Source organism: Phyllostomus hastatus, unplaced genomic scaffold, assembly GCF_019186645.2.
Source record: "Phyllostomus hastatus isolate PE091 unplaced genomic scaffold, TTU_PhHast_1.1 phas_scaffold_55, whole genome shotgun sequence".
Taxonomy (NCBI): domain Eukaryota; kingdom Metazoa; phylum Chordata; class Mammalia; order Chiroptera; family Phyllostomidae; genus Phyllostomus; species Phyllostomus hastatus.
The window spans coordinates 4,077,333-4,098,727 of NW_025334035.1; the positions used below are offsets into that span (position 1 = coordinate 4,077,333).

Here is a 21,395-nt window from a genome sequence, read left to right on the forward strand (position 1 = left end):
AAGCAAATCATTTGTAAACTTCAGGTCTCCATTCATCCTGCCACAATTGGTACTTAGCAGAGACATCTTGGGGCACCAGAGTTCTGGGTAGGGAGGAGTGAAAAACAAGGTTCTGACAAAGTATATCCTTAGGTGTCCCTGCTGTTTGAAGTGGAGAACTTGGCGGTGGCCTCTCCAGCCACTGTGTCTCGCTGTGGGATGGTGTACACTGACTACGCGGACCTGGGCTGGAAGCCCTATGTTCAGTCATGGCTAGAGAAGAGGCCAAAGGTATGAAGGGAACTGAGGAGAGGGAAGATACCAGCATAGACTATGGGACATAAGAATGAATAAAAAGTCCCTTCATATTCAACTCCAGGCTGAGGTAGAGCCCCTTCAACGCATGTTTGAAAAATTTATCGACAAGATGCTGACCTTCAAGAAGGACAATTGCAATGAACTGGTGCCCCTACCTGAATACAGTGGAATCATCTCTCTCTGCAAGCTGTACTCGTCGCTGGCCATGCCAGAGAATGGGGTAAGGGGGGCCAGAGCAGGGCCAGGCAGGAAGGGCTTATGACTTTCTGGGACAACTTCAGGGAAATGGCATGTCTGAGACACAAGTTAAACAGCTGGCTTGAGTGGAACAGAGACTACAAGGGAAGGCTACATTGACCATGGTGGCAGTGAGGGGCATGTGTGTGTGTGTGTGTGCTGGAATGCCAAAGTAAGGTCTCTAAATTGGATATTGTACACAGTGGGGCTCACTAGCATTGGCTCTTTATATTTTGGGAACTGAGGATAATTCATGTAGTTTCTCATTTCTGTGTCCTTTCAAAAAATAAATATTAAGTCTCGGGATACTGTTCCTGCTGGAAGGAGTTCCCAACTTAATCTCCTGAGGGGCTTTAGACATTTTCAGATTAATTGATATGTAAGAAAAAACTTTGTTCAGCTTAAAATTATGGAGTAAGGACCAAAATTGTATATTTTTTTCTATTGAGATTAAATCACTGCCTAGAAATGTTTTGTGTTGTTTTTAAAGATATTGCCAGATAATTAAACTGTTAACATAAAGTTATATAACAGTTAAGATCTATAACAGTATATGCCATTCATGATATAATTCATGTAACTTAAAACTATGTTGATAAACTTTCAAGGTGACATATGGAAAAAGGACAATAGTCCCAGGTGCTTGGGAGGACTGGCCAGGGAGGGCACTGAGCAGAGAAGAAAGAGCACTGATGAATAGAACAAAGGGAGAAGGGCATTCATTCTAGGTAAAGAGGAATGGTCTTCACAAAAACATGGAGACACAAGAGTCAGTCCATGCTTGGCAAGGAAGGGTGGGGTAGTATTTGCATGCAGACCCTCTTCAGTGTAGCAGAGACCCCAAGAAGAGAATGGGGATATGTGTTCCATGCTGGGATAAGCTGGAAGGACAAACTGAGGGTTCTAGACTGAGTATGATAGACAGTAGAGTCTCAACAACATTGTCCATCTACCTTTTGAGGATTGAGGACTGAGGATTCTTCTAAGACCAAGTCTAGTATTCTGGATTGGGCAGCATCCTGTATATAACATTGTCTGTAGTGTTAGGAGTTTTAATTTAGAACCCATCCCCAAGAGCTCCACACCTGTGGGCCAATGGCTGTTTCATAAAGTAGGTTGGAGATGATGCAAATGATGCCAAGTTGGCTGCCTGTTGGCCATTTCCCCCAAGCAGTTCAGTGTCATTTGCACAGCCCCACATGTGCCACTCACCTTATCAAAGGGCAGCATTGGCACTTACCCTTTGGGTTGGGGGTTGAGAGCAAGAGCTCTAAATATGCTATTTCTGCTATTCAGTTGATACATTAAAACAATTTTTTAAAAGATTTTTTATTTAGTTTTTAGAGAGAGGGGAAAAAAGGGAGAAAGAGAGGGAAAGAAATATTGAAGTGTGACAGAGACATCAGTTGGTTACCTCTTGCACGCCCAGGCATGTGCCCTGACTGGGAATCAAACTGGCGACCCTTTGGTTGGCAAGCTGGCACTCAATCCACTGAGCCACACTAGTCAGGGCATAAATTTTAATTTTTAAATACTCAAGTACCAGTTGAATCTAGTTTCCTTTCTAAAAATTAAATTTTTTTTGTACACAGTTAAAGTTGTTTTTGATCACCTTCCCCCTCTCAGTTCTGGCCTACTTTCCTCTCCACACAAGTAACTACTATAGTGTGTTTGTTTGTATGTGTCATTCCAGGCCTATTAAAAATGCACATTTACATACAAGCCCCTAGATACCCATAGAAAATGTGGTATTTACAAAAATGTACTATGTACTACACACCATACTTGCAATATGCTTATTAAATCAATAATATGTTTGAGTTCTAGACTGCTACATGCAGATTAACTTCATTGCTTTTAACTGCTATGTACTATTCCATGGTAAAACATGACATTTTACTTTTTTGTTCCTCTACTGGTGGATGTTTAGGCCATCTACAATTTTTTTGCAGTTACAAAGAAGTCACCACAAATGTCCCTGGACCTGTCTCCTTGAGCACCTGTGGGCACTTCTTCAGGGTAGACATGGTGTGGCTAGGTCCCTGCCGTGTCTTTATAACAGTAGAGAAGAAACTCGGGGCCACTTCTGGGCTACAAGGAGTTTCAGGTTTATCTAAATGTTTTAGATTTAGGTTTATTTATACCATATGGTTTTCCAAACAGAACCCGGAAGGGAGGAAAACTTTAAGCCTTTGTGGTGATCTGCCAAAGTAGATCCCTCCATTTCTTACAGATGGCGAGTATTTCCCCTTGTCTTTTTCCATCCAGGTGAACCCAGCTGATAGTGAGAACTATGTCGCTATGGTAGAGCTGACTTTTGTGTTCAGCATGATCTGGTCTGTGTGTGCCTCTGTGGATGAGGAAGGCCGCAAGAAGATTGACAGCTACCTCCGAGAGATTGAAGGCACTTTTCCTAATAAGGTCAGGGACCCCAAAGCAGCTGTCCTGTTTTTCCTCTTTTTCCAGAGCCCACCTCTTCCCTGATCCTCAGCCTCTTCTCAGGCTTCAACCTGCCAGCCCAGCTCTCTTCTTTCCCCAGTGGTCTGTGAGTGCCTTTTTCAGGGCAGGAGAGAGCTAAAGGAAGGCTTTGGTAGCCTGACACACATTTCCTCTTCAGGACACAGTGTATGAGTATTTTGTGGACCCCAAGATGAGAAGCTGGACATCATTTGAGGATAAGCTCCCTAAAAGTTGGCGCTACCCCTCAAAGTGAGAGCCAGGCCTTGGGGGTGGTTTAGACTTGGGGCTGCAGTTGGTGGGAGATGTGGCGAGAGAGCTGGGGCCTAGAAGCAAAAGTGAGAAAGGAGAGGATGGCTTCCAGAGCAGAGAGGACTCTTGAGTACAGGAAGTGAGATGGAGAGGATACAGGACAGGAGCCTCAGGAGAAGGCCTGAGGAGAAGGCCCCCCAGGCCCCACAGGAGGCAGAGTTGGCGATTAGAGAGTGGCGATGTCAGAGGAAGGTAAATACTGGGAGACAGAATGAAGGGGGACTTAGAAAGGAGCAGGCCAATGATCTTTAAGACACAATTCCTTTTTCTCCCTAGTTGCCCCTTCTATAAGATTATGGTGCCCACTGTTGACACTGTTCGCTACAACCACCTGGTGAGCACCTTGGTGGCCAATCAGATTCCTGTCCTGCTGGTGGGTCCTGTGGGGACTGGGAAAACCTCCATCGCCCAGAGCGTTCTGCAGTCCTTGCCCTCAAGCCAGTGGTCAGTGCTCACTGTCAACATGTCTGCACAGGTGTGTTACAGGACCTGCACAGGTGTATTACAGGGGTCAGGCTGCCCACAGCCCACTCTCTCTCTGCCTTCTATTCTCTCTGGGGATCCCAGTCCCTGAATGACACTCCTCTATAACTCCATATTTCTCTTGAGTGGTGCAAGCATTCACTCTGTACCTTTTTCACCAGACCACATCCAATAATGTGCAGAGCATCATTGAGAGCAGGGTGGAGAAGCGAACCAAGGGTGTCTATGTACCATTTGGGGGCAAAAGCATGATCACCTTTATGGATGACCTAAATATGCCAGCTAAGGACACATTTGGGTCTCAGCCACCCCTGGAGCTGATTCGCCTCTGGATTGACTATGGCTTCTGGTATGATCGTTTGAAGCAGACCATCAAGTACATTCGAGTAAGCATCTGGGTCATTTGTTCTCTGTTCCCTCCCATGATAGGTTCAGTCCCCCCTCCACTGGGATGCCAGGATGGAATCCTATACTCTGATGTTCTTTCCACACAGGAGTATCCTGCCTTTCTCAGAACTGAGATAACTGGCTCCTAAGTTATTGATTCCTGTTATAACTCTCCTCGTTGACCCTGCCCAAAGGATACTGTCCTCTAACTTCCACTCCCTTGTCAGGCCTCTTACATCATGCTCACATGCCAAGCCTAATTCCATGCCACGCAGACCTGTCTAGGTGCCCAGAGTCTATAACTCCCTTCTCCAGCCCTTCTCTATCTCCCATTTTTGCCTTAACCTCCCCCATAATATCAGTCATCCCTTCCCAACCCAGGATCCAGGCAGCTCCCCTCAGTCCTGGATCTTCTGCCATGGGATTCTGAACATCTTGTTTGTTTCTTTTCTCTGAGTCAAGGGGCAGCAGCAATTTCAGCCTCATTTCTGGGGTGCCCATCTCTCTGGCACTCAGGGTCAAAAACTTACCTAATAATTAATATATTCATATATTCCTGAGAATATATACATGTGGATAGATATATACATTAAAAAAGAAAAAAGCTCTGGACTATCTAAGCAAATATTGGTTTTTAACGTACCTCTATTTTCTAATTTGGGTACATGGATTATAATAATGAAATAAAAGCAAAATACATTACTTTAATAATCCTAAAAAAAAAAGTGTTCCTATTCCCTTTCTTCCCTTTACCTTTCCCTGCCCCCATTACTTCATGTTCTTTCCTGCTGATTCTCTTTTTTCTTTTTTCTACTTTTATTATTAGAGATAATTGTGGTTCCTATCAATGCTTTGTTTCTGTGTATAAATGTAAGAAAGTGTCTCATGAACTCATTTCTATTTTCAGTGTTATATATTTGAGCTAATGTGAATATTTTACTTTTTTCTTTTAAAAATATTTCTTCCTGCTGATTCTGTCCCTGTCCCTCGTCCCACTTGTTCCTCCATGTACTCTCTCTCCCTCCTGGCTCCTTTTACATCCTCCCTGTTTCTGTGCCTCCTCTCATCCCCGCTCCTCATCTGCATTGTCTTTGCTCTCTAGGACATGTTCCTGATGGCTGCCATGGGCCCTCCTGGGGGTGGCCGGACTGTCATCTCTCCTAGACTGCAGAGTCGCTTCAACATCATCAACATGACCTTCCCCACAGTGAGGGCAACTGGGGCTGCCAGGGGGGTACTATAGAAGGCAAAACCATCTGTGTCCTAGAAAATGAGGGGGCAGGTCAGGGAGGGGGCTCAGAACCCCCTTCAGCAGAGTTGCATATAGGAAGCTATATTCTGTGGAGGGGAGGCTACCATCTGTAGGAGCCTTTGCTTCTCCTGAGCTAGGAGAGCCACAGGATAAAAGTGTTGCCTGCTGGCTCTGGAATGGGTAGCCTCATTGTCCCAGTGGGCAGAGAGTGTAGGGGCCCCAAATAGTCTAAGGAAGGTAAATGCTACAGAGCTGACAGATGAGAGCATTGCCAGAATTAGAGTGAGACAAATGAGGCACTCAAAAGGTGCCAAACAAATTCGGTAGTCAAGATCAACAATATTTTAATGCATTTTTTAAAAGTAAGCCCAAAATTTCATTATGAACAAAATACAAACCTTTTAAATAAATATGAGATTGGAACAGTACCATGCTGAGCCATATTGGAGACTGAGTAAAAAAAGAAAAATTGATAATACTAATTCTATCTTTATTTAAAATGTTGGTATTTGTTCATCATAGATATTTAATATTAATTTTGATTTTTTAACATTGCATTAAAATAGTATTTCTCTTGATTTCTGAGGGGGTTTTTGGTGCCTCTTAAATTCTGCCCCCAAGATGAATGCTTCACTCCACCCTTGTCCCAGGCCTGGCTAAAAGCCCAGAGCCTGCGAAAGTGAATCAGAGGGCCTGTTTCTAGGAGTCTCAGATCATCCGAATATTTGGCACCATGATCAATCAGAAGCTTCAGGACTTTGAGGAAGAGGTGAAGCCCATTGGGAATGTGGTGACTGAGGCCACCTTAGAGGTGTACAACACTGTGGTCCAGCGTTTCCTGCCCACACCCGCCAAGATCCACTACCTCTTCAACCTTCGAGACATCTCCAAGGTAAAACCCAGCTCACCTGGTCCCTGTGCTTGGTATAGCCTCCATACTGGTATTCTTTTCTCAGAGTAAGCCTTGGAGCTCAGTAGCATTCCATAAACCCTAAATCACCACCATCCTCCAATGCTATGCTCTCTGGCCTTACCTCAAATTTCTGAAGGAATTCCCTTTCCTTCCTCCACCCCCATTAGCCATGCTTCTTCCCCAGGTATTTCAGGGCATGCTTAGAGCCAACAAGGACTTCCACGACACCAAGTCCAGCATCACACGGCTCTGGATCCATGAATGTTTTAGGTGAGATGCCTGTGCCCCTCCAGATCCAGGCTTCAGCAGCCTTGCTCCAAGCCTCGCCTCTACCTCACCCCGATGCTCCTTTCCAGGGTTGTTTTTCTTCTTATTCCCAGATCTCACCCCAATTCCCTCCCAACAGAGTCTTTTCTGACCGACTGGTTGATGCAGCAGACACGGAAGCCTTTGTGGTCATCTTAAGTGACAAACTCGGCTCCTTCTTTGACCTTACATTTCATAATCTTTGTCCCAACAAACGTTCTCCTATCTTTGGTGAGTTGGGAGCTGTGGCTGGAGACTCTTTGGAGGTGGGTTAGAAGGTGGGTCGAGCATGGAGCCCTGGTGCTTAGGGCCCTTTATGGAAGTTGTGGGGGGAAGACCAGACATTTGAGATGCTGACCCCCTCTTTTGATCACCCAGGGGACTTCATGAGGGAGCCTAAGGTATATGAAGACCTGACTGATCTGACAGTACTGAAGACAGCCATGGAGACGGCTCTAAATGAGTACAATCTGTCACCTGCTGTTGTGCCAATGTATCTTGTGCTCTTCCGAGAAGCTATTGAACACAGTGAGTGTTTCCTATTCCCCTTCCCTTCCCCAGAATCCCAATTATGATGCATTTCCAAGGAAATAGGGATTCCTTCCCAGGTCTCTCCTGGAAGTCACCTTCCTCCTTGGTTCCAGATGCCTTTGTGGCAATGGGTGGGACTTTTCCTTGACAGTGGTGTTTAACAGACAGGGTGGAGGTTAAAAGTTCAATTGCTACCAGGGCTTCAGACACTAACCTCTTTCCACATCTCTTGGTCCCTGTATTTTAGTTTCAGGCACCCAAGTCTCTAGTCTAGAGCCTGGAGATCCCCTGAGGTTGCTCAGCCAACTCATTGTTCTTGTTCCCCATCTCCCACCCCCTAGTCACACGGATTGTGCGGGTCATTGGACAGCCTCGGGGCAACATGCTCTTGGTGGGCATTGGGGGCAGTGGGCGCCAGAGTCTGGCCCGCTTGGCCTCATCCATCTGCGAGTACATCACCTTCCAGATTGAAGTCACCAAGCATTATCGGAAGCAAGAGTTCCGAGAGGGTATGGCTGGGTTTCTGAAAGAGGAGAGGGTTTGGCGCTAGACGTGAAAGATCAAGTGCCTGACTTTCTGTGATGGTCAGAGAGCGGGGATAGAAGCCAGATAATGAGCTGTGTCAGGCCTATGTGGGGTATAGAATCGTGGTGTGTGTGTGTGTTGAAGGCTGGAGTAGGGTGCCTAAATCTTAGAAAAGGAATAGGAGATGAACTAGTGAATCTAAAGAGTCTGTCTGTTCCCTTTTCCTCCTTTTCTCATCTGGTCCAGATATCAAGCGTCTGTACCGTCAGGCTGGGGTAGAACTCAAGGCTACATCCTTCCTTTTCACGGACACCCAAATTGCTGATGAATCATTCCTAGAGGATATTAACAACATCCTCAGCTCGGGCGAGGTCCCCAATCTCTACAAGACTGATGAATTTGAAGAAGTATGATTCCTTCCATGCCCTCCACCAGTTGGTTCTTGAACCTTCCTTATTAACCCCTAGAGAAGCCCAGATCCCAGAATATGCAGTGGCACCCCTTCTGTCAATCCCCCCATTAGGCAGAAGAACTGTTCCTCTTCTTCTCCCTCGAGGGATCCTATTGGGTGGAGCTGCTTTAACACCCACATCCTGTCAGCTCAGCCTCTCCTGCCATCCCCTCTGGTTCAGCCTTGCAACCTCAGCCCTCTGACCTTTTGTGGCTTCTGTGCAGATCCAGACACAAATCATAGATCAAGCCCGGGCAGAGCAGGTACCAGAGTCCTCGGACAGCCTCTTTGCCTACCTCATTGAGCGTGTGCGCAACAACCTGCACATCATTCTCTGTCTCAGCCCCGTGGGTGACCCCTTCAGGTAACTCCTGTAATGTAGCCTTCTCCTTCCCTCCCTGTGATAGCCCAGCTATCTTCACAGGGGTCTCCCCCTCTTTGGCCTCCCCTGTCTTCTGCGAATGAGTTCCATGGATAGTACCAGTCTCTACACCCCAAACGCCCCATCTCCTTTCCATAGACATTGCCTTCTTTCAAGAAGTTTCCTCTGTTTACATAGTTGTTCACCCCTGTTTGGTGTGACTAGATTGGTTGGTTTCTTTTGGTGGGGGGAGGAGCTAAGAAGGGTGGTATTTCTGTTTTGTTTTTAAAATTTTAATTGTGGCAAAAACTTCATAACATAAAATTTACCAACTTTGCTCTGGCTGGTGTGGCTCAGTGGATTGAGCGCCAGCCTGTGAACCAAAGGGCTGCCAGATCAGTTCCCAGTTGGGGAGCATGCCTGGGTTGCCGGATGTGTTCCCAGTGAGGGACGTGGGAGAGGCAGCCACACATTGATGTTTCTCTTCCTGTCTTTCTCCCTCCCCCTCTGTTTAAAAATAAAATAAATAAAATCTTTTAAAAAAATTTTTACCATATTAGCCATTTTTAAGTGTACAGCTCAGTAGTGTAACACATATTCACATTGTTGTACAACAGATCTCTAGAACTTTCTCATCTTGCAGAATTGAAACTCCATACCCATTGAATAGCTACCCATTTCTCCCATTTTCCCATCTCCTGGCAACCACCATTTTATTTTTTGTCTGTGATATCCCATATAAATTGGATCATAGAGTATTTGTCTTTTTGTGACTTGCTTAGCTTACTCAGCATAACGTCTTCAAGGTTCATTCATGTTGTAGCATGTGTCAGAATTTCCTTCCTTTTTAAGGCTGAATAATGTTCCATTATGTGTACAGACTATATTTTATTTGTCCACTCTTGGTATGACTAGATTTTTTAAAGCATTAGAAAGTAGGAGGAAGTCAGAACTTGCACAAGAGGCAATGTGGGTTACCATTTCATTTATTTTTTATAGTTATGGTATATGGTGCATTTGCCACATACCAGGCACTGTACTTAGTATTTTACATGTGTCACCTTACTGAATCTCCTAACAACCCTAGTTAGTATGCTTTGCTATTCACATTTTAGAGATGAGGAAACTGACATTCAAAAGATTCGATTGCTTGTTCAAGATCCACACCTAGAAAATGTGGAACTGGGTCTTTCTGACCCCAGAACCTGTTTCTAAATACTTCACTGAACTAGTTCTGAAGGGAGCAGAATCTGGACAAGGAGCTACAGGAACATGAGGATGGGGAACTGAGGTCCCTAGAACACAGGTAGTCAGTTACTGTGACAAAGCCAGTAACTGGAGGCTGACTCCATGAATGGACTTAACTACCTCTTAAAACCTCTGACCAGGAACTGGATCCGCCAGTACCCAGCCTTGGTGAACTGCACTACCATCAACTGGTTCTCAGAATGGCCCCGTGAAGCCCTGCTGGAGGTGGCTGAGAAGTACCTCATGGGCGTAGATCTGGGAACACAGGAGAATGTGAGACCCTCCTCCCATATCTCACCACACTCCCTGAGCTCTCTTCCATTTCCATTCTCCATCTGCCATCAACCTCTGTCATATCCTTTTTCTTTTGGCCTCAGATCCAGAGGAAGGTGGCCCAGATCTTTGTCACCATGCACTGGTCAGTGGCTCAGTATTCCCAGAAGATGCTGTTGGAACTGAGAAGATACAACTATGTGACCCCCACCAACTACCTGGAACTTGTATCTGGATATAAGAAGTATGAAGAAGAGTAACGGATGTGGAGGGCCAGGGAGCTTGGTGTCTTTTGAGAGCAATTACTGAAATAATATAGTGGAAAATATTCAGGAACTGGCCAAGGGGACTGGCTCTAGGGCCCAGGTGCAAATGTGGAATGGCAGAGGTACAATGCGTTTTAATTTTGCCCAGGAAGTTAATAAAAGAGAGAAGGACCTTTCAGGTATGTGGCTGTCTCTAGAGCCCTCTTCACACTCTCTTTGTCCTTATTTTCTGGAATGGTAGTTTTTTTTTCTTCAACCATAATTTGATGGTGACACTGCCGTATATACCCATAATATATATACCCAGTCCTCTCATCTCTGCCTGTAACATCTTCTAGATTTTCCACCATTCCTAAGAATTATATACTTATTCATTAAGTTGTATTGAGTATCTTTTTATGTGCACAACACAAGTCATTTGCTTTGAAGGAATAAGAGAAATGTAAAAAAACCCTTCATTTATTGGATTCAGTATTTTTTAAAGGATTTTATTTATTTATTTTTAGAGAGGGGAAGGGAGGGAGAAAGAGAGGGAGAGAAACATCAAGTGTGGTTGCCTGGTTGCGTCTTGTGCACCCCCTACTGGGGATGTGGCCTGCAACCCAGGCATGTGCCCTGACTGGAATCAAACCAATGACCCTTTGGTTCACAGGCTGGCACTCAATCCCCTGAGCCACACCAGCCAGAGCAGATTCAGTATTTTAATCAAAGTGAAGAAAAAGCCATTTGTAATAATAATGCTAGTCAACATTTAGTTATTTATTTAATATGTATTTGTTTACTAGATTGTTAAGAGCATCAGAAAGTGGGAGGAAGACAGAACTTGTACAGAGAGGCACTGTGGGTTACCCTTGCCCACTATGTGCCCGGCACTATTTTAGATACAACATACCAGTTAACAAAATAAAGCCCTTGCCTTCCCTGGGTCATAGGCTTACATTCTGTTTACTATTTGCTCGTTATCATACTAAGCCCTTTACATGCATTTTCTTTTTTAGTCCAGAAAACAATCCAGTTATTATTTATTTTTTTTTTTGCCTTGGGCAATGTTAAAACTTTTTGAATGAATTGCTAACACTTAAAACTTGGGAGCCTTAGAAAAATTCAGGTTTCCAACCTCTCTCTCAAATCAGAAATTTTGGCAATACTGAACTTACATTCATTCCCACACGGAAAAAAAAACCCCACAAAAAACCCAAAAAACCAAAAAACCCAACCAGGCTAGGGATAAAGGATGGCCATTCCTCAGGACAGGTTTGTGTTTCCTGGTTCACTGCAGCCCTCTGCCTACTGTACGCTGGGGGGCCGTGGAAGATTCTCAAGCAGTGAAATGGTGTGGTGAAACAGTGTCTATCAAGCTGATATTGACAGTGGTGCATAGGATAAATAGGGGATAAAAATCTGGAAGCACAAAGACCAGCTGAGAAACCATTGGCAATGATCCAAGAAGGAAATACTAAAAACCTGACCAGGGTGGTTGTGGCAACAGAAAGGAAGACAGGGACCTGAGACACACTGGGAAGGGAGACTGTATAGGAACTCCCCTTTCTGGGAGTCCAGCCTCTCCATGCACCTAATTCTACTTTGCCCCCAGGCTGCTGGCAGAGAAGCGGCAGGAGCTGCTAGACCAGGCCACTAAGCTGCGGACAGGATTGTTTAAGATTGATGAGACGAGGGAAAAGGTGGAAGTGATGTCGCTGGAGCTGGAGGATGCCAAGAAAAAGGTGGCTGAGTTCCAGAAACAGTGCGAGGAGTACCTTGTCATCATTGTACAGCAGAAGCGAGAAGCAGATGAGCAGCAGAAGGTGCGGATCCTGCCCTAGTCCTGCCCCTCATGCCCCTCCACCATCAGCACCCACTGGCCAGAGGCTTCTGGTCTCTGTCAGTTACTCTGTTGGGATGCCTGTTCCACTCCTCAAATTTTCGTTAGCTCTATCTTTCCTCATTACCAACATCATCACCTTTACCTTTGCCCAAAGCAAAGACAAAACCTTCACCTTCTTTCCACCCGTAGGCCGTCACAGCCCATAGTGAGAAGATTGCAGTTGAGGAAGTCAAGTGCCAGGCACTGGCTGACAATGCCCAGAAGGATCTTGAAGAGGCATTGCCAGCCCTGGAAGAGGCCATGAGGGTATTAGGGTGGGAGGGCCCAGGGAAGGGCCTCAAAGTCCCTGGGGGCATGGGAAGAAGAGCTGGGTCTTGTCCCCATAAAGGACCTTCTTGCTACCTGAGTTGACTCTAGCTCTGCTCCCTAAGTGAATCCCTTTTCCCAGGCCTTGGAGTCTCTGAACAAGAAGGATATAGGAGAGATCAAGTCTTATGGACGGCCCCCTGCCCAGGTGGAGATGGTGATGCAGGCAGTCATGATTCTTCGAGGCAATGAGCCCACTTGGGTGGAGGCCAAGAGGCAGCTAGGTGAGCTAAAGAACCAGGAGATAATTAACAGCAATTCACCCAACATTTCTTATTAATCATGTGCTGTATGTCAGGCACTCAGAGAGACAGAGATGAATGAGGCATTGTACTGACCCTTGAGCATAGAGCCTAGTGGAAAAGAGAAGACATAAATATCAGTTAAGATTCTTTGGTTGTAACAGAAAACTCATCTTAATTTGAGCCAAAACAAAGGGGGGTATTGTTATAAAGATAAAGGAATATATCTCAGAATCCAAGGGCAGGAATGCCTTTGCTGCCTGTCCCTCCAGCCCCCTCTCGCCACATACACACAAAGGGCAAGAATTATAAAATGGAAAACAAGAGTCTTGCTATTTCATTCTCGTGGTTTTCTCTGCTTCGAGTTCTCTTGGTAGAATATAGCCTGCAATCCTGAAAGAGTGATGTGTGGGATGGTTCAGATTAACGTGTTCAAGGTAAGTGATGGGGGATGAGGCTGGGAGGGTCCTGGGGCCTGCAAGGTTCTAGAGAAGGGAGCAAGGGCAGCAGAAGAAACTTGGCTGAAGGCAAGTATTCTGGCCTTGGGAACAAGTCCAGGAAAAACATGACTGCCTCTAAGCAGTGGAGGTGCAAGCTGGACAATGAGGGTGGATTTAGTCCTTCTGGCTGAGGCCCCTGATTTTTGTCCCACAGGGGAACAGAATTTCATCAAATCACTGATCCACTTTGATAAAGATAATATCTCAGATAAGGTTCTCAAGAAGATCGGGGCCTACTGTGCCCAGCCTGACTTCCAGCCTGACATCATTGGCCGAGTCTCACTTGCTGCCAAGTCCCTCTGTATGTGGGTGCGGGCCATGGAGGTAAGCAGGGGTGGGGCAGGGCAGGTGGGGAGCAGTGACACAGTCTGGGAAGAGGATGATGCACACAGGAGAAAGCTAGGAGAATGGAAGACCCAGGTGGGAAGGACCGCTTGTGGGTGAGCTGGAAGACCCAGGTGGGTGGGTGAACCCACAGCCTGGCTGTCTCCCTGTAGTTGTATGGCAGGCTGTATCGGGTGGTGGAGCCCAAGCGGATCCGAATGAATGCTGCATTGGCCCAGCTTCAGGAGAAGCAAGCAGCACTGGCTGAGGCCCAGGAGAAGCTGCGGGAGGTGAGCCTCTTACCAGTCTTTTCCGCTGTGGTCCCTCTCCCTGATTTCTGGGATGCTTTGTTACCATTCATCCCTCCCCAAATAATTCTTTTCCCCTCTCCCTTCCAGTCCTGTCTGCCTCCCACTCTATGCCCTGTTTAGATGGGCTGCCTCTGGCTGGGAAAGCTCAGCTGACTGCAGAGGGTTACAAAGGCACAGAGGGCACTGTCCCTGAGGAGCCCTTGCACAGACCTGGGAGCTGGCTGTCTTTGTCATGGCCTTTTCCAGGGATACGGGCCCTGAGATATTAACTGATGAAATCTGAGTGGCAAATCAGTCCTTGCTGGGAAGGGCACTGTGGAATAGGGCAAGGGCGCCAACATCACTGCTGCAGACCAAAAGGATGTGGCCTGAGCGTGTCTGAGCAAGTACTTGGGAGGGACAGGGTCATCCCAGAGGTAGAGGCACTGACTTACTGTGAACAGTCCAGACAACCCAGAAGGTGATTTCCTATAAGATATGTGTGTAAAGAACTCTCCAACAAGGCAGGGTGTAAAGTGCTATTATCAAGAGTTTGAAATTCTGACTTCCGGCCAAGATGGAGGCCTAGGTGGACACACCATACCTCCATGCACAACCAAGATTGGTACAACAACAATTTAGAGGCAGAATAACACCCAGAACTGATAGAAAATTTATCTGAATGGAAGTCGGACAGCCAAGAAGTTGAAATAGACCCATTCATCCAGACCAGTAGAAGGGGCGGAGGACAAGCAGCCAGGTGCAGGTCAGGTCGCCGCTCAGAGAACAGGGAGAACTGGGCACATAAGGCAACCGTGAGTGCAAAGGTATCTGGGGTGTGCAAGATCGCAGTGGGTTGACCCTGAGTACACAAGCGGCAGCTGGCAGACTCAGTGAGGCAGCGATTGTGGAGCAGGGCAGAGCGCACAACCCAGGATCCCAGGGAAGGGACTGAGGTCCCATGGAGAACGAAGCTACCGCCATTGTTCCCTCTTGACCCCGCCCTCACATACAACGTCACAATCTAGCGACTAGGGTGCCCAGCCCTGGTGAACACCTAAGGTTTCACCCCTCACTGTAACAGGAACGACCAGACCAAAAAAAAAAAAGAGAGAGAGAGATGGCTCAAATCAGTGAACAAAGAACAAATCAGTGCCCCAGAACTCATCCTTTTGGGTGACCAAGAGATAGATAACCTATCAGATGCACAGTTCAAAACACCGGTGATCAGGAAGCTCACAGAATTGGTTGATTTTGGTCACAAATTAGATGAACAAATGCAGGTTACCATAAAAGAAATGAAGGAAAATGCATAGGGAACCAATAGTGATGGGAAGGAAACTGGGACTCAAAACAATAGAGTGGACCAGAAGGAAGAAAGAAACAACCAAACAGGAAAGAATGGAGAAATAAGAATTCAAAAAAAAGAGGAGAAGCTTAGGAACCTCCAGGAGATCTTTAAACGTTCCAACACCCGAATTATAGGGGTACCAGAAGGGGAAAAGGTAGAGCAACAGATTGAAAACGTATTTGGATAAATAATAAAGGAGGACTTCCCCATTCTGGCAAAGGAAATAGACTTCCAGGAAGCTCAGAGAGCCCCAGAGAAGTTGGACCCAAGAAGAAACACGCCAAGGCACATCATAATTACATTAGCCAAGGTAAAAATGAAGGAGAGAATCCTAGAAGCAGCAAGAGATAAGGGGACAGTAACCTACAAAGGAGTTCCCATCAGACTGTCAGCTGATTTCTCAAAAGAGACCTTGCAGGCAAGAAGGGGCTGGAAAGAAGTATTCCAAGTCATGAAAGACAAGGACCTATATCCCAGATTACTCTATCCAGCAAAGCTTTCATTTAGAATGGAAGGGCAGATAAAGTGCTTTTCAGATAAGGTCAAGTTAAAGGAGTTCATCATCACCAAGCCCGTATTTTATGAAATGTTAAAGGGACTTATCTAAGAAAAGAAGATTAAAAAAAATGTATAGTAAAAGGACAGCAAACTCACAATTATTAACAACCACACCTAAAGCAAAACCAAAAGAAACTAAGCAAACAACTAGGACAGGAACAGAACCACAGAAATGGAGATCACATGGAGGGTTAGCAACAGGGGAGTGGGAGGAGGAGAGAGGGGGAAAAGGTACAGAGAATAAGTAGCATAGACTGTAGGTAGAAAATAGACAGGTGGGAGGGTAAGAATAGTATGGGAAATGTAGAAGTTAAAGAACTTACAAGTATGACACATGGACATGAACTAAAGGCGGGGGAATGGGAGGGAGAGGGTCTACAGGGTGGAGGGGAGTGAAGGGGGGAAATGGGACAACTGTAATAGCAAAATCAATAAAATATATTAAAAAAAGAGTTTGAAATTCTAGTCTGTCATTTAGTTTTTCTATCATTGATTTAATCGGTAATACAATTACATGGTTTGAAATTCAAAAAGTACAAAAGAGTATCCAGTAAGAAGTGTCCTTCACACCTCCTGCTGTCAAGCCACCACTCCTTTCCCTTGAAAGCAACCAATATTACAAATTCTTGTTTTTCTATCTAGGGCTGTTCTATGCTTATATAAACATATATATTTTCTCTTTTACATTAAACACACACTTTTGCACCTTCCTATCTTATTTGTCTGTATATTGAAGACTGTTCATATTGGTACATAAAGAGCTTCTGTTTTCTTTTTACCACATTATGATATTAGAGTGGATGGCTGTACCGTCATTTATTTAACTACTCCCTTTTTGATGGATGTATTCATTGGCTCCAATTTCTTGATCTATATTTGTCCTCAAACTTTGATGATACTATCTTTAACTATATAGAAGTTTTAAATTTTATGTAACCAAAGCTGGTTATACTGTTTCAAAGTGTTTTAACCAAAACCAGCTATGGAGACCAGCCATGTCCAGATTTGATGCCCTCAAATTGGATGAGGAGCCTGAGGTTTAGAGACTAAGTGGCCTGCTTGTTCCTAACAGACCTGGGCTAGAACCTGCATTTGATCCCAAGGCTGTTGCCACTACAGTTCATCCTGGTCTTTTCCTGTCACAGCATCTTTGCTGTTCAGAGTGAAGCTGCCCTGGAGGCCTCTTCTGACTGGGTTTGTGCAGAGTCTGCCAGGCTAGGGTGGGTGGGCTTCTCTCTGCACATGCTCCTCTATGGCCCCATTCCTGCCACCATTGTTGCCTTCCAACCTCTCATGGAACCTCCACTCTTCTTCTCTTCTTTTCAAACATGAATAGTCACAGGTGTGGCAATCCATTTGGGAAGGTTTCTTGCCTCTGGATGAACATATCCTTGGCCAAATAATTAGGGACTATTTCCTTTCTATGTAAAAAATGGGACCTCTGGGGTCAGCTGCCAACAACATCCTTCACTAGACAAATATTTACAGAGTACTCAATGTTAGGTCTTTTGATAACCCCCAAGTGATAGGAGTAAGCACACAGGGAATCAACACTTCTCCTTTGTTACTATGACAAAGGCTGTGATGTATGAGCCAAATGTGCCTCTTCATGGAACTCAGAATCAAGCATCTTACTTATCCACTCACAAAGAGCACTGTGCTGATGCTGGACTCCACCCCAGGCCAAGTAAATATGAATCTCTGGTTCTCAGAGATTCTCAGAGCCAGGAAATCGGCATTTTGAAAGCTTTCTTGTCAGAGCTAGGTGTGGGAAAGCCTGTATGTAGCTCTAGGGCCCAGAAGTCTGGAGGGAGGCCCAGAGCCCAACTATATTGCATATCAGCCCAAATCTTGAGTTAGTCGTTTTAACCAATACTCACTTGTTTGGGACCCTGAGAATATATTTCCACAGGCTGGATTCTGACATGCAGCAGCGGTTATGGACCACTGGCTTAGAAATTGCCCCAGAAGGCCCTGAAATGGGTCAGGACAGAATCTGAATCTACTTCAAGGAAATTGTATACTCAAGGATGAAAATTCACTTTCCTTCCTATTTCCCATTCCAAATTATGTCATATTATTCAACATAGTATATCAGAGGTTATGCAGTAAGTTTAAAAGATAGCATTAAAATGCTGCAATAATAATACACAAAAATTCCACAAATTTGAATATAACCCCCCAGAAGAAATTAAATTTCAAAGATTAAATCTTTTCATAAACTAAAATCCAAGCACATTAAAATCTGAAATTGAATTATCTTGCTTTTGTGAGTTAAAAATCTAGAAGCCGACATTATGTTCAAGTCCCCAACCCATACTTCCCAGTTTCTTATTCTGCTCAGTCTTAGCTGAGGAGTTCTCAGGAGCTGGGTCTCAGGTTCCTTGCATTACACTGGGGGCTGACATTCACTGGAAATGGATGTGGTTCCTGCAGGACTTCAGAGGCTATACTAGTTCAAAATCAAGTCTCTCATGACCATTACTCAAAAATTAAAAAGAACTCAAGGACTTTAATAAGGCATTCAAGACTTCCAGATAAAATGATGTTCCCAGAAACCAGTTATTAATGCCCCGAAGAGCAGAGTAGAAACTCAGTGGTATTTTTAGGGATGAGGATACATGGAGAAAATCTTGGTTTTAGCCTCACCAGAATATCAGTCATCTGGAAACCATGACTTGTGAACTTAAACTAAACTGGGAGAAACTTCCAGCAATAGATTAAGAGATGTAATGCAGCTAATAAGCATTTACTGTATTGGGGGTGTTGGAAATCCACCAATGTGTATCTTATTCTTTGGAGGGGAGTTATTGTGGTAAAACGCACATAAAATTTACCATCATAATCACTTTAAAGTGTACAAGCCAGTGGCACTGAGTACATTCACCACGTTGTGCAGCCATCTCCACGATCTTGTTCCAGAACTCTTCATCCCTCCAAATAGTAAGCCTGTGTACATTCTTCTATTTATTTATTTATTTATTTATTTATTTATTTATTTTAGATGAGGGTGAAGGGAGGGAGAAAGAGAGGGAGAGAAACATCAGTGTGTGGTTGCCTCTGGTGTGCCCCCTACTGGGGGCCTGACCTGGCCCACAACCCAGGCATGTGCCCTGACTGGAAATTGAACCAGCAACCCTTTGGTTCGCAGGCCAGTGCCCAATCCACTGAGCTGCACCAGCCAGGGCCTGTGTATATTCTTTTAATTTCAGTTCCCACCTTGAGCTTGGGATTCCCTGCTCTGAGTTGTGATCAGGTGTGTTCAGTTCAATACTGTGCCACTGTGACTAGTACTGCTGCCTCTCTTTGTAGAATTGCTGAGGTCCACAAAAGCTGCCTTTTAGGAAAAGTTTTCACCTTGTCCTTATACTTATTCTAACTGGACTATTACCATCAGCAGATTCCTGAAATGAAGCTGTTGCTGATGCTGCTGAAGCATGTGCCCTGGGGCCTCGTGAGGAACAAGTCCTCTGTTATTTGTGTCTCAAGGCATGGCTTTCATCCTTTTTGAATCCCCTAGATTGTTGAGGGATGTTCCATTAAGGTATAGGTAACACCTGCATACCTACTACCCTAGCTGTATCACCTGGGATCTCAGCCAAAACAATATTTCTACCCCATCTGCCTGTGGACAAGCCACACAGATTTCAGCCTAGCCTCACCATAATTGCCTCCTTAGCTTGGAGTAGAAACTTGAATAATGGGGCAGCTGATCTAGTGCTGTCTGCCTGGGCCTGGCAATAACCGTTTATAGCTAGACCTGTAGTACCCACAAAACCTAATGCCTTGCCAGTTTAAAAGCCTCAAACCTATTATTCACTTTTTCACAATGGGTTTGCCACCAGAACACAGGTGTCATGAAAACCACCAATAAATCAAAGCCAAAATGGGAAAGGAAAAGACTCATACCGTCATTGTCATCATTGGACACATAGAGTCCAGCAAGTCTACCACTACTGGCCATCGGGTCTACAAATGTGGTGGGATCAATGAAAGAACCATGGAAAATTTTGAGAAGGAGGCTGCTGAGGTGGAGAAGGGCTCCTTGAAGTACGCCTGGGTCTTGGATAAACTGAAAGCCGAATGTGAGTGTGGGACCACCAATGATATCTCCCTGTGGAAGCTCGAGACTAGCAAGTATTATGTGACCACCATTGATGCCCCAGGACACAGGGACTTTATCAAAAACATGATGACAGGCACTTCTCAGCCTGACTGTGCTGTCCTGATTGTTGCTGCCGGTGTTGGTGAATTTGAAGCAGGGGTCTCCAAGAATGGGCGCATGCCCTTGCTTCCACACTGGGTGTGAAACAGCTGATTGTTGGTGTTAACAAAATGGATTCTATGAAGCCACCCTAAAGCCAGAAGAGATAAGAGGAAATTGTTAAAGAAGTCAGCACCTACATTAAGAAAATTGGCTGCAACCCTGAGAGTGGCATCTGTGCCAATTTCTGGTTGGAATGGCGACAGCATGCTGGAGCCAAGCGCTAACATGCCTTGGTTCAAGGGATGGAAAGTCTCCCGTAAAATGGCAGTGCCAGTGGAACCACACTGCTTGAAGCTCCAGATTGCATCCTGCCATCAGCTCATCCAACTGACAAGGCCCTGTGTCTGTCCCTCCAGAATGTCTACAAACTTGGTGGTATTGGTACTATGTCTGTGGCCTCAGTGGGGACTGATGTTCTCAAATGGCATGGCAGGCACCTTTGCTCTACTCAATGTTACAACCCAAGTAAAGTCTGTTGAAACATACCATAAAACTTTGAATGAAGCTTTTCCTGGGGATAATGTGGGCTTTTCCTGGGGACAAAGCCAAGAACATGTCTGTCAAAGATGTTCCTTGTGGCAATGTGGCTGGCAACAGCAAAGATGACCACCAATGGAAGCAGCTGGCTTCACAGCTCAGGTGATTATTCTGAACCATCCACACCAACCCAGTGCTGGATTTGCACCTGTGCTGGACTGTTGCACAGCTCACACTGCTTGCAAATTTGCTGAGCCGAAAGAGAAGATTGATCGTCGTTCTGGGAAAAAGCTGGAAAATGGCCCAACATTTCTGAAAACTGGCAATGCTGCCATCATCGATACGGTTCCTGGCAAGCCCGTGTGTGTTGACAGCTTCTCTGACTATTCTCCTCTGTGCCATTTTGCTGTTCGTGACATGAGACAGACAGTTGCTGCTGGTGTCATCACAGCAGTGGACAAGAAGCCAGCTGGAGCTGCCAAAGTCTCCAAGTCTGCTCAGAAAGCTCTGAAGGCTAAATGAATACTATCCCCAATATCTGCCACCACAATCTGAATCAGTGGTGGAAGAATGGTCTCAGAGCTCTTTGTCTCAAATGGCCATTTAAGTTTAGGGGTAAAGGACTGGTTAATGATTGCAATGCATTGTAAAACCTTCAGAAGGAAAGGAGAATGTTTTGTAGACCATTTGGTTTCTGTGTGTGTGTGTGTAAGTTTTTAAGTTATTAATTTTTAAGATCAGTACTGTTCAAAAACTTTTTATGCCCTGGCTGATGTGGCTCAGTGGTTGAGTGCCAGCCTGTGAATCAAAAGGTCACTGGTTTGATTCACAATCTAGGACACATGGTTGGGTTGCAGGCCAGGTCCCCAGTAGGGGGCGCATGAGAGGCAACCACA

General features: G+C 45.3%; 1 protein-coding gene across 1 annotated transcript in view; it reads left to right on the forward strand.

Annotated features, from left to right (window-relative positions):
* DNAH2 (dynein axonemal heavy chain 2) overlaps window positions 1–21,395 on the forward strand; it is a 98,946-nt gene that overhangs the window by 58,737 nt on the left and 18,814 nt on the right. Inside the window, exons 42-62 of the mRNA XM_045824439.1 lie at window positions 133–270; window positions 359–517; window positions 2,803–2,955; window positions 3,152–3,243; window positions 3,580–3,778; window positions 3,948–4,172; window positions 5,276–5,380; window positions 6,129–6,317; window positions 6,523–6,608; window positions 6,745–6,875; window positions 7,023–7,172; window positions 7,517–7,684; window positions 7,947–8,107; window positions 8,376–8,515; window positions 9,901–10,033; window positions 10,138–10,277; window positions 11,894–12,104; window positions 12,314–12,430; window positions 12,573–12,714; window positions 13,387–13,556; window positions 13,730–13,846. Coding sequence (XP_045680395.1) covers window positions 133–270; window positions 359–517; window positions 2,803–2,955; window positions 3,152–3,243; window positions 3,580–3,778; window positions 3,948–4,172; window positions 5,276–5,380; window positions 6,129–6,317; window positions 6,523–6,608; window positions 6,745–6,875; window positions 7,023–7,172; window positions 7,517–7,684; window positions 7,947–8,107; window positions 8,376–8,515; window positions 9,901–10,033; window positions 10,138–10,277; window positions 11,894–12,104; window positions 12,314–12,430; window positions 12,573–12,714; window positions 13,387–13,556; window positions 13,730–13,846 — 3,126 coding nt within the window. The remainder of the gene's footprint in view (window positions 1–132; window positions 271–358; window positions 518–2,802; window positions 2,956–3,151; window positions 3,244–3,579; window positions 3,779–3,947; window positions 4,173–5,275; window positions 5,381–6,128; window positions 6,318–6,522; window positions 6,609–6,744; window positions 6,876–7,022; window positions 7,173–7,516; window positions 7,685–7,946; window positions 8,108–8,375; window positions 8,516–9,900; window positions 10,034–10,137; window positions 10,278–11,893; window positions 12,105–12,313; window positions 12,431–12,572; window positions 12,715–13,386; window positions 13,557–13,729; window positions 13,847–21,395) is intronic.